The following is a 12,224-nucleotide window of genomic DNA, read 5'->3' as shown; positions in this document are numbered from 1 at the left end:
GGTGGGTATATTGGTACCACACAGGTTAACTTCCAGGAGCAGGAGGATGGAGAGGAAACTCGCCAATGACAGGAGGGTCAAGCCACCCAGAACGTCCAGCGGCCCTCAGCGCAAATGCACCTGAAGCGCAGCCTTGGAGCCAAGTGGGCCTCTGCCGGGGGAGCGAAGGGGGAAATCGTGGTTGGAGATTTCCACGTCTGTCTCTTGTATTTGATAGAAAAAGCAGAAAATCAGTAAAAATGGAAAACTTCTCTCAATCAAAATCCCAGAAGGATTTTTATTTTGAGTGGATGGAAATTGACAAACTTTTTAAAAAAATTATTTCAAAATGGAACAGACTATTGCCAATGAAATAGGCAAATAACGTGACAAGAAAGAACAAAGTTGGAGGACTTAGGCCATGTGATTTTCAGACAAGGTAAAGCAACCGAGAGGATGCTAGTGTTGTAAAGGTAGAGAGACCAATGGACCGTAACAGTCCCCAAAATAAGACTCACTCATATGTGATCAATTGATTTTTTTTTTAAAAGGTATGGAAACAATTTCATGTGGAATGAAGTCTTTTGAACAAACGATGCTGGAGGAACTAGATATATTTGTGTGGGGGGAAAAACTTTGACCCATACAGCACATCAGATACAAAAATTCACATGAGATGGATTCTAGACCTAACTAAGAAAAACTCCAACTGTAAACCTAAGGAAAAAGAAGCAGAGTGCCCGCATAGCTTGGTGGGGGCAGAAACTACTGACCATGACACAGAAAGCCGACAGGATGGGTCTTGTCGAATTCAAAAACTACAGCTCATCAAAAGGCAAGCTGCGCACCGGGACATACTGTTTGCCATACATTTCTGCAGCCAAGGCCTGGTGCCCAGTATCTGTAAGGAAGCCCTAAAATTCAATACTAGAGAGACAGATGTGAAAAGTGGGCAGAAGCCTCGAGCAGATATTTCACAAAGGAAGGTCCGCAAGCGGCCCATGAGCACCTGCACGCGCTCGACGGATGAGAAGTCATCGGTTCCTCGGAGACTTTGTGTATCTTCTCCTCTCCTTAGTATTGGTGATTCGTGCAGTTTTCTCTTTGGTAATTTGTTGGAAAAAATTTTTTAATTGTATTTTTCCATGACCACTTAGCCCCCCTACAGGCCCCCCCATCACCACCCTATTGTCTACGTGAGTCCTTTTTCCTCAGTCCCTTCCCCCCCACCCCCCAACTATCTGTCACCTGCTCGCCATCTATGAATCTGTCCTCATTTTTCTTGTTAGTTCAGTTTGTTCATTAGAGTCCACATATGAGTGAGATCATATGGTGTTTGTCTTTCTCTGACTGGTTTATTTCACTTAGCGTAATGTTCTCCAGGTCTGTCCATGCTGTCGCAAAGGGTACAATTTTGTTCTTTTTTTTCAGCCGAGTAGTAGTGCATTGTGGAAAGGTGCCCTCGTTTTATCCACTCATCTACTGAGGGGCCCTTGGGCTGCTTCCACATCTTGACGATTGTAAATAATGCTGCAGTGAACATAGGGGTGCTTATGTTCTTTCGAATTAGTGTTTTGGGTTCCTTTGTATGTATTCCCAGAAGTAGAATAGTTGGGTTATAAGGCAGATGTATTTTTAATTTTTTTATGTATCTCCTCTCCGTTTCCACAGCGGCTGCACCAGCTGCCTTCCCACCAGCCGTGCACGAGGGCCCTCCTTCTCCGCATCCTCGCCTGCACTTGCTTGTTGATTTACTGGTAACAGCCCCTCTGACAGGTGTGAGGTGAAATCTCGTTGTGGTTTTAATTTGCATTTCTCTGATAATTAGTGACGTTGAGCATCTTTTCATGTCTATTGGCCATCTGTGTGTCCACTTCAGAGAAGTATCTATTCAGGTCCTTTGCCCACTTTTTAACGGGGTTGGTTGGTTTTTTTTTTTTGGTGTGGAGTTCTGTAAATTCTTTATAAATTTTGGATATTAACCCCTTATCAGATGCATTGATCATTGGTAATTTCTTACTGGTGACACGCAGCAAGAAACACCATTTATTCGGGGCCGCCTCCGTTCTAGTGTCATAGGCGCCTTGCGCTCAGGGTCCCATTGAGACTCTCGAGAGCCCGCCGACATCGGCATCGCTGTCTGGACGTGGCAGCGAGCTTGCCCTCTGCTGCATGTCACCCATGCAGGTGGAGAGGGGGCGTGAACTGTGCCTTCTTGGCGCAAGAATCCATGCCTTCGGCCCCAGGCCCTCCGGCCAAGGGCTGCGTCTTTGGAGGCGGTTTCCCCCCCCCCAGCCCCCGCCCCACGTCCCCTCTGCTGGGACCTCTAGGGCCCGTGGGTGAGAAGGGAATCAAGTGAGACAACGGGGGGAGTGTTCTCGTCACGCCCAAGCGCTGAACAGATGGCAGGTGTGTCTCAGTGTTTCTTCACCCGTCTCCCTCGGGGCTGTACACGTGTCTCGGCTGACTTTTATTTAGGAGATCAATTACCTTTGAGATTCACTTTTTACACAGAGCTGCCTGGTAATGTCGTTAGGGACGAGATTGAAATGGATGGGGCCACGCTGCCCTGTCTGAGGGCCGAGCCTCCCTCTCTCCTGAGGAGCGATTTTTTCCCAGCCTGTTACAACAAATGATCCAATCTTAGACATGGCGCCTGTGGGCTCTGTGGAAGATACACTCCTCTGAGCAGGGTGTAGGGTATAATAGTTATTCCATTATTAATAGAAATCACACCACTTGACACATCACAGCGCTTATCCCGGCCATTTAGAAGAATCCCATTTCCCTCTGAGCCCGGGCCGCTCAGCTCGCTGTGCGGAGCTGCGGTCGCAGTGCTGGGCTTCATCCCGGCCCACCTTCTTCAAGGTGTTCTATTCCCGTGTTGAGGCGGTTTCACACTTAACAAGAGTTTAGCGTTTTTACCAGCACTGGATTCAGAATCACACATATATGTATTTGATCTCCGGTTTTGACTCTCCTGCCTACTTGTTCTGTCATTCGTGTTTCTCGAAGCATTGTCTCTCCGTCACCTCGAGGTGCAGGTAACATTGACCTTGCAGGGTCGTGGTAAGGGTCACAGCCGTGTGTGCAAGGTGTCTAATACAGGGACTGACGTGAGGCTGAAGAAAGGTGGTTGTCGCATGTCTCGTGTGTGCATGCGTGCACGCAGCAGTGGTGAACCAAGTCCCAGGGACAGAGGGGTGCGCCCGTCCCATCGGCCCATGCCAGCCCTGTGGCAGCTGCCCCTGTGGCTCTGTGGGGTGTCAGCCACCGGAGCGCGTGTCCCAGGGCCCGGCGGGCCTCGCCCTCCTTCCGTGGCCTCGCCGATGGCGCGCGCCTCTGCAGGGGCCTGTGCACACGGCGCTGGAGCCCGTGGGCCGTCGCGGCGCTCCTCACGTCACGCTTTGCGCAGCCACGGTTCCGGGGGTGCTCAGGCATGTGGAGTCTTGGAGGACGTTTGAGGGCTCCGAACTCGGTGCGGCGGTGGTGGCGACAAGCTGCGTCACCAGAAATGCGTGCGGCTCCTCCGTTGTTTTTCTTTTCACCTTGGACAGGACTAATTAAGCTCCCAGGCTTCCTGAAGACGCCCAGGAAAAGCTCTCCAGCCTGAAGCGGCCGCTGTGTTTTCTGTGGAACGAAGACAGATTGAGAAACTAGACATTTTAAAAGGCCGCATGGATCTGGCCACAGGCGCACACAGCCGTGTCCGCCTGCTTTGGCTTTGCGTTCGCTCACGTCTGCACTTGGAGGTGTGACTGAGTGTCACCGTTTGGGTCCTGGGAGCCCTGCAGCGGGAGGAAGGGCCGCGTGCTCCCTGGCCTCGTGGGTGCGGGTTCAGCCCTTGGCGTGGGAGCGTCTCGGACTCACCGTGGCCGAGTCAGTGTGGGGCGGTCGGAGGGGTTGCTTTGCTGGCACCGTGACGCACTTTGCCTTTTCCTGCTCCACTGACGGCAACAAGGCAAACGAGGACCGCCGCCCTCGCGTTTATGCCACCACGGCCTGCCTGTGGTTTTGCACAGCCCTTTCACCTCCCTGTTGGAGCCCCCAGTAATGCCACGGCACAAGCATTCCCTTCTTCACCGGGGTGGAGCCCTTGTGGCCCGTGGGTGACACGCAGCAGCGGGGCCCCCCCGCCAGTGCTCTGCTCGTGCTCCCCCACCCGTGGCGACGGCGCTGCCCCGCCCCGCTCCGCTGCCCCACGAACAGCCCTCCTCTCCCAGCGAGACGCCGTCCTCGCTCTCGAGACTGCGCGCCGTTCCCCTTCCGTTCTTCCACAGGACTTCAGTTAGCGCTGTTTTGTCTGTCTGTTTTTTACATTTAGTTAGCTGTTCAGTCTGTTTGGAATTTGCTTTGTGCAGGGTGTGAGGTAGGGGTGTCACCTTCCGTCTGCCTGCGTAGCTGTTTGTGCCGGCGATATCTGTGCACTCCCCTTAATGACCTGCCCTGCCACAGTGGCCAAACGTCTTGCCCGCACAAGTCACGTGTCCTGGCTCGGCTTCCGGGCTGTGCTTTCTCTCATGGACGTGGTTGCCGTCTCTGCCCCACTCCCTTGCCCGGCTCCCCTGCCATCCTCCTTGCCGCCTTGGGACAAGCCTGGGCATCGGCTTGACCACATCCCTTCCATTGTTTTGCTCTTGGTCCTTTGCTCTTATATAGAAATTTAGAGTCAGCGGGTCAAGTTTGACAAAAATCAAAACACTGAGTTACACTGAATTTGTATAAAATTGGGAAGAAGTGACTTCTTTAAAAAATATTGTTTTCCTATCCTTGAACATGATATATATACACGTTTATTCATCTTCTTTGATGTTATTCCATGAAACTTCAGAATTTTCTCCATAAATACCCTGCATACATTTTGTTAGACTTATTTCTAGGTGTGTTCCTACTATAAGTATGTTTTCTTAAAAAATTCATTTTCTAACTTTTTAGTTGCCATGCATGAATGTTACTGATTTTCTCTGTGGGTCTTAACCCCCTGTTCAGCAACCTTTTGAGCCTAGTTTGCCTCATTTTACACAACATGACCAAATTTAAATAATGTTCCCCTCCTCCCAGCCCTCTGCGCTCGTGAGAGTGTGACTTCCGTGAAAGCAGAGACCTGCTTCTCTTGCTCGCTTGCCCGTCCCCGGCGCCCGCAGCAGGTGCTCTGTAGGCATTGGGTGTCGGAGATGGATCCGTACGATTCCCAGCTCTCGGAGGAGGAGGCGGTGCCACAGCCACCTCGAGGGCGTTCCGCATGCGCCGCTCTGCGCCGTGTCTCCTTCCAGGCAGTCTGATCCCCTCCCCCCACTTTTCTCCAGATCCTTCCCTGCCACTGGGCCGTGATCCCTCCGGTCCCCCAAACCTGGCAGGTGGCTGTGCCCTTCAAGGACCTTCTCTGATCTAGATCATCCCGGAAGCTTCCCTGGGCTTCCCTGGGCTTCAGAAGAGCCCAAAGAGAGCAGCCGGAATGAACGTCCACTCTGCGCTCACTAGGGCATAAAACAAGAAAATTGTCCGCGTGACGTCAAGGGTGCAGAGGGGGACCCTGGGTAGTGCTGCTGCGGTTCGGGGAAGGAAACCCATTTATGACTAACGGGAGGCAAAGGCCCACCAGCATCTCCTGCGTGCAGACCCCGGATCCAGGCGGCCCACAGCCGTGCACCAGAAAGGCAGGACGCCGAGGGGCCGGGGCCCTTCCTGTGCAGCTGGTCGTGGAGACGCCAGCCAGCGAACCTTTCCTTCCCTGCTCCGAAGAGCCACTTCCGTTTCCTCCTCTGGTGAATGTTTCTCGAACTCCCTCTCCTGATGAAAGATTCAGCTGTGATTAAAGATTTCATGAAGTCATGACAGAGGCAGAATAGATCATTCTTGAAAGCTCATTTTTCCGCGAGCTGAGTGAAGAGGCCTCTCGCAGGCAGCTGTCAGAGCTAATGAACGTTTCCCAAGTGCTGCAGCCCTGGGGAGGCACCCAGCCCACAAGACTTGGAAGCCACCGGCGTGAGCCTGCTCTTCTAGAGACAGGTGTTGGCCACCAGCAAGCAGTGTGCGTGGCAAAAGCTATAAAGCTGCTGCTTTACCTTCCTCCCCCAAGATTAGGTTACACGCGCGCATTGTGAGATGTTGGTGTTTCCCAGATGCCCCATGGCCTTGTGGCGATGTCTGTGTGCGTGTGCGTGTGCGTGTGCATGCACACCCACAGATGCGTTCCTGCCCCCGCCCACCACAGCTCCCTTCTCTGGCAAGAGCAGGGGACGAGGTTTGGGTTTGGAATCTCTGTTTCCGTCTCCTGTGAAAAGGAGAGGCCACTGAGCCCCGAGCCCCGAGCCCCGAGCCTCAGCCATCCCCAGCGTTTTCGGCGTCGCACGGCCTCGCTTTCCCTCCCGGGCACAGGCTGAGGGAGGGCAGCTGCCGGGGCCGCTAGGATAGAGTCACCTCCCGTGGGTGCTAGGCCCCCCTTCCTTTCACAGCCAGCCACACGTCAGGGACCCGCATGGGCACGCAGGTGCCCTGGCAGGAGCCTGCTCGGAGGAAGGCATGCTGGCTCGCCACCCCCCAGAGGGCACGCCCCGTTCCGAGCCCTTCCTCCCTTGAAAAGCTGCTCTCCCCGCTCCCGCAGGATGGGGAGCAGCCGCTGCCTCTGTCACCGCCACCTGTGCCGCCTCCGGCCATGGGCACCGCTGGCCCGTCCGTGGCCTGTCACGGGCCAGCGGTGATGCTTGGCACCTGGGCACCATGTCTGCTTCAGGCAGCAGGCGACCGTGAGGGGAGCCGAGCGAGGGCAGCTTGCACCAGCGAGGCCTGGGCGCTCGGCTTTTGTTCTGTATGTGTAGCCAGTGAGTCCAGGATGGGGGCACAGGAGTGGGGGCAGGGCTGCCACAGCGGCTCAGTGCTGTCATCGCCCAGACGCGCCCGCCCCCCGAGCCCCCGCCATTCCCTGCACCTTCCCTATCCTGTGGCCCTGGTCCTCGTGGCCTCGAGTGGTGGGTGAGACTTGCGCCCCGGTTTCTCTCTAGGGAGGGAGGAGGGGGACGGGGGAGGCTGGGAGGTGAGTGCTGCCTTTTCTCCAGGTCTTGTCTTCTCGTTTGGGGGTGAGGGTCTCCTGACGTCCGTTCATCTTCGCTGGGACATTGCTCTGCGGAGCTCCCCTTGTGGCAGGGAGCTTTGCACCTTGTCCTCTGCAGTAGAGGGGGCGAAGGAGAGGAGGTTTTGAATGGGGGTGAGGGACCCCCCTCCGGGATCTCCCACAGCCCCGAGGAGCGGGGAGGAGTTGAGAACTCCCGCAGACAAGCTGTGGCCGTTTGTCGGTGGGTCTGTGGACCAGGGCCCCGCGCCTGGCCCGGGCCTGTGAAATCTGGTGAACGTTGGCGGATGGGGTGGTGACAGGGACCTGGCACTTGTTGAATGGCACCGCAGCCAAGTGCCCTCCCGCTGGCTGTCTCACTCCTGGGCCAGGTGTGCCAGCCCTCACACCTGCGAGGCTCAGAGAAGTCGGGGTGCCTTCCGCCGGTCATGGGTTTGCATGGGCGCCGTGGGGCTGTGAGCGTGCGCCCCCCAGGCCCAGGGCGCCTCTCCACACCCACCGGTTGGAGTTCACGGCTTTGTTTGGAGTGAGTCTCGGTCATCCCTTGGTCCAGGGGCTCTTGACATTTCGGATAAGCCGCACTTCTGATACCCTCAGGTCCCGGGGAATCTTTGGGGAGGAGAAAAGGCAAAGCCTCTGTCCTCTCGGGCTGTTGGAAGACTCTGAACCTGCCGTGTCTTTCCCCGCAGCTCCCGGCAGTGCCACCTGCTCCTGGATGTCTTCAACTCCACGGAGCGCGAGCTGACAGTCAGCGCCCGCAGCAGCGAGGAGCTGACCCTGCACGCGGGCGAGTGCCAGCGGTAAGTGTCCCATGCCTGTCAGGGGCCCCGAGGGGCTGCCGCTTTACGTGGTGGAGGCAGGCCCATTGGCTATTCCTCTCTCGCCCGAGCCTGCGCCGCAGGGGCCAGCCGGTCAGAGGACACTGAGAAATCCCCAAGTCCTTTTCGCAGACTCAAACCCAACTCCTGACAGCGCTGTCTCTCTGAGGTTCGGGCGCCCCCCCCCCCCCGACGGGGAAGCGGAGCTCTGCCTGCGCTCGCAGCCCTCGGCCGTCAGGTGATCGAGGCTCAGACCCAGCTGCTGCCTGGGGCGGTGTGGGGGGAAGGCTGGCCCCGGTCAGGGCCCTCGGGGGCCCAGCGGGGTTTGGGGGCCTTGCAGCAGCCTACGGAGGCTACCCGGGGACTTGTACTTGGGCTGTGGAGAGCCCGGGGTGTCTGGGATGTTGGGGGTGTCAGTGAGCTGCGGCGGCACCTGCGGGCGTTTGCCACAGGCTGTGCCCTGCCCTCTGATAACAGGATTCTAAACGTCTGTGATGTTCTTGAGTGAGGGGCGCTGCCCTGCCTGGAGGCCCGCTCCGTGGAGCCTTGGGAGAGGGGTGTCTGAGGGAGCGGTGGGGTTTGCTGGGCGCTCAGCTGGCCACTCGGGGGCAACGAGGGGAGAGCCAGGCGGGGCCAGGTCTCAGGGCCCTGGACGCCGGGGGCAGGAAACGATCTTTGCCACGTTTTTTATGATTACACTTTTAATGAGGGAGGTGGGGAGGGTTCTGGAGGGGTTTCCGCCTTTTGGGTTTTCCCTGTTCACGTCTGCAGGGAAAACGGCAGCTGCTCTGCGGGCGGGCGGCCTCCCGGGAGAGCCGTGGCCCTCGCAGGGGCCCGGCCGGCACCCCAGGGACCTGCGAGAGAGGCAAGCCCTTGGGGCCCCCTTAGGCTCACGCCGTGCGCAGGGGCCCGGCAGATGGCGCTCTCAGAAGCTCTGGTGCTTCTGGCGGCCCCCGGGGTGTGGGAGCCCGTGTGAGAGGGAGGCAGAGGAGTGCCGGCCAGGCCAAGCCAGCAGCCGCTCCCGTCGCCAGGCGCCCCTGCAGCCACCTTCGCGTTGGGGCTTCCTTTGCGTGTGGTTGGGCAGAGCATTTTGTCCCGAGGAACCCTTGCCTCCGTCTGCTCCAGTGATAGGCGCCAGAGCAGGGCGGGTTTGGTTCCAGCGAGCTCTGCACGGTCGGGGCTGCTGCGCTGCAGCAGCCGCTCGGAACGAGCCACAGCTGGCGCGGGTGTGCTGAGGGGAGGGCGGGCCGGGCAGCGCTGCAGGGCGGCGTCAGGGTCGAGCTGCCGGGGCCCGGGCGGGGCCGGGGGTCCAGACGAAGGCCGCCCGGCGCCGTGGACGGGGTGCCTTCGTGTGAGGCAGGCCCTGCTCTGTACAGTTTTCTAGTTTTCGGGAGTCCTCATCTTTCTAAATGCCTGAGTGTGCGAGGCGCTGCTCTGGTGTGGGGGTCCCAGGTGAGGGACTAGACACTTGGCTCGTCGTGACAACAGGTGCAGGAGGGAGGTGGGCAGCGCTGGCCCAGGGGCGGGGGAGTCCACAGGGTCCCCTGCTGGGGCGGACTCAGGGCTGGCACAGCCCAGAGGCCTTCGGGGTGGCGGGGGGCAGTGTGAAGGTGCTGCCTCTGCTCAGTCCCAGGGGACGGCTCGGGAGCTGTCTGGGCAGGTTCCTGAGCAGCCGTCACAGAGTCATGGTCACGGAACTGTCTTCTCAGCGTGCGTGCCAGCGCCCAGGGGTCAAGGCTCCGGCTCAGGGTTGAGGGAAACGGAAAGCCTAGCCTCTGTTGTGTGCTCGCTCACTCACAGCTCGCGGCAAATTTTAGGAAAAGCATCTCGTCATGTTTGTTTTCCTCTTTAATCTCTTAGTGTTTCCTGAACTATCCCTAGTGCCGTTTGAGAGAGGCAGTTCTTCTGAATGTGTCTAATGATTGTGACTGTCTGGGAAGAAAACCTTCTTTCCACTAGACTTTGGAATCTTCAAGTTGGAGGGGTCTCGGCGACCCCCACATCCAGGGCACCCCTAACAGAGAGTGAGGACCTGAGGCCCCGAGGAGAGGCCACAGGTGGCTCTCAGGATCGCAGGGCCGGCAGTGGAGCAGGTGCCCAGGGCTGGGGCTGCAGGTGCGTGGCAGGGCGCCCCCTCCCCGCTGAGCCCCGCGTGAGCCTGTTCTCTGTCCTGAGGGGACGGGTTGCCCTCTTCTGTCCGTCTGGGGACTCTCTGCTCATTGTCCCCGACCATTCTGAGCGTCCCCTCTGCCAGGTGCCTTCCCGGACTTCCGGAGACATGTCCTTTCTTCTAGGTGTCACCAGCGCCTTGTACCTGCCCCTGTTGTCAAGACTCCATGTTGCCATCACTGTGTGTCTACAGGTGTCTGTCCCCAAATGCGCAGGAGCCCAGGAGCAGGGGCCGCGCCTGATTGATTTTCTTTCCCCGGGGCCCAGAGTAGTCACTAGTGGGTAACAGATGTGGTGGAAGAATAGTGCCCCCCAAAGTCATCCACACCCTGATCCCCCTCCCTGTGCATATGCTCCTTATGTGCAAAGGCACCCTGCAGTCGTGACCGAGATAGGGAGATGGCCCTGGGGTCTCAGCCCACTGGGCTGCAGTGACGAGAGGCTGGTCTCTGTCCCCGTGGGCTCAGAGCAGGGGAGCCCTCTGTGCGCCGTGCTCCGATGGGACAGAGAGCAGCGGGTGAGGGAGATGGCAGGGTGGTCACTTCGGTCTGTGGGCGTGGAGAGTACGTCAGGTGTCACTCAGAGCCCGGAAGGCCCCGCCAGGCTTCGAGCAGAAGGACTGGCAGCATCTGGCTGGAGCTCTTCAGGTGGGCGGCTGTGTTTTGGGGGGGGTCTTTCTGGGGGTGTTTGAGGGCCAGTAGGCCCAGGAATGGAGTTTCCCATCCAGGCCTCTGTGGCTCCCAAGCCTGGGCACTTTCTTGTGTCTGAGGCTTCTAGATGCTTCTGCTTATCCTCACATTGCGAGAGGCAGCTCCTCCTGAAGTGACTTGAGGCGCTTGCCAAGGTCAAGCATTTCTCCCATTTTCCCCTTGTTCCCTGGGGGGCCTGGCTCCCCGTGGCCCCCAGGTGCTTGAAGAGACGGACCTCAGGCCACATGGCCTCCTCTCCCTGCACATGTGCGACCTACCATGAAGTGGAAGGTTTTCATGAAAATGAGTGCGTCTCACTGCAGAGCCATTAGATGACACTTAACAAAGAGCCCCGGGAGCTTCCGAGCCAGAGCCGTGCACGCTCTCTTCCTGACGAGTCTCCGCGCCGCGCACGCCGGGCGCTGAGCGCAGGGATGTGTCTGCCTTTGTTATTTATAGAAGCATTGGGAACGACCAGAATGTCGGACAATTGGGCTGATTAGTAAACTGCGGTGCATTTGTGTAATTGACTGTTGTGTAGCTATCAGAAATTATGTTTTTGTGGACTTTGCCCCGCGTGCTCAGTTGTCACAACGAGGACAGTGAAGCCAGCAACTCAGGCGGGAGAGATAGGCCCCTGAAATGGAAGGGAGGAAACACCCTGGCGACCCAGCCGGCCGCCAGTGCCCTGGAGCGAGTGAGAACCGGCGGCGCTGTGCTGGCTGCTGTTGGTTGGCAGAGTTCATATAGCAAATGAGTTGAACTTGAAACAGATTTGTATATGCAGTTAAAATGTGAAGCCTGAGGAATCGTACCTGAACGTGGGATTCAGATCTGAGGGGCACTTCGTACGGACGCCGCCTTGTGCCCCTGTTGTTCAGTCCCGGGCCTGGAAGGAGCTGGACCCTGTCTTTGCGGCCTGCGCTTCGCAGTGCGGAGCAGAGGTGGGAGGTGAAGCCCCACATGCTCATCACGGATGTGTTCACTCGATGCTTGTAAGAATGTGAGAGTGTGGGCAGTTTTCCTCTAGAGGACGAGGCCACGGAGGCCCCGAGCGGAAGAAACTGGTGGGGGGCGGGCCGCGCATGTGGGTCCTCGTCACAGAGACAAACCCCAGAGCAAGCGTGCTGAGCAGAGATGGCTGTGCCTGCCCCCTGCCCCTTCCGCATCGTGTGGACAGCCAGCCGTCTACCCGCCCCGGGTCCTAGGGCCATGGCTGTGCGCAAGGTGCCCAGAGCTGCTGACGTTGGCGGTGCCTGTTCTTCACAGGCCCCGTAGGAGGTGACGTGCGTCCAGGGCCTGAAATCTGGTGCTGAAGCAACTTAGTGGAGGCATAAGCTTTCTAGGGAAGCCGACAGTTTGGCCTTCTGCTTGCATGTGCCCAAGATTGTGGGAATGGCCTCACAACAGCCAGTGAATCAGGCATCGTAGCCCCATTTGCTAGGCGTGAAAAGCGTGCCCCCGGGAGGCTTCGCAGCCTTGCCCGGGCGCCTGGGGCTG

At 57.9% G+C, this 12,224-nt stretch overlaps 1 protein-coding gene across 6 annotated transcripts in view; it reads left to right on the top strand.

Annotated features, from left to right (window-relative positions):
• Positions 1 to 12,224, top strand: part of TRAPPC9 (trafficking protein particle complex subunit 9) — a 258,056-nt gene that overhangs the window by 178,796 nt on the left and 67,036 nt on the right. For all 6 annotated transcript variants that reach the window (XM_054590526.1, XM_054590529.1, XM_054590528.1 and 3 more), the window contains one exon: positions 7,738 to 7,848. In XM_054590526.1, the coding sequence (XP_054446501.1) occupies positions 7,738 to 7,848 (111 nt within the window). The remainder of the gene's footprint in view (positions 1 to 7,737; positions 7,849 to 12,224) is intronic.

Source organism: Pteronotus mesoamericanus, unplaced genomic scaffold (assembly GCF_021234165.1).
Source record: "Pteronotus mesoamericanus isolate MK-2021 breed Mesoamerican mustached bat unplaced genomic scaffold, CSHL_Meso_final scaffold_174, whole genome shotgun sequence".
Lineage (NCBI taxonomy): Eukaryota > Metazoa > Chordata > Mammalia > Chiroptera > Mormoopidae > Pteronotus > Pteronotus mesoamericanus.
This window is presented reverse-complemented; position numbering and strand designations above follow the sequence as displayed.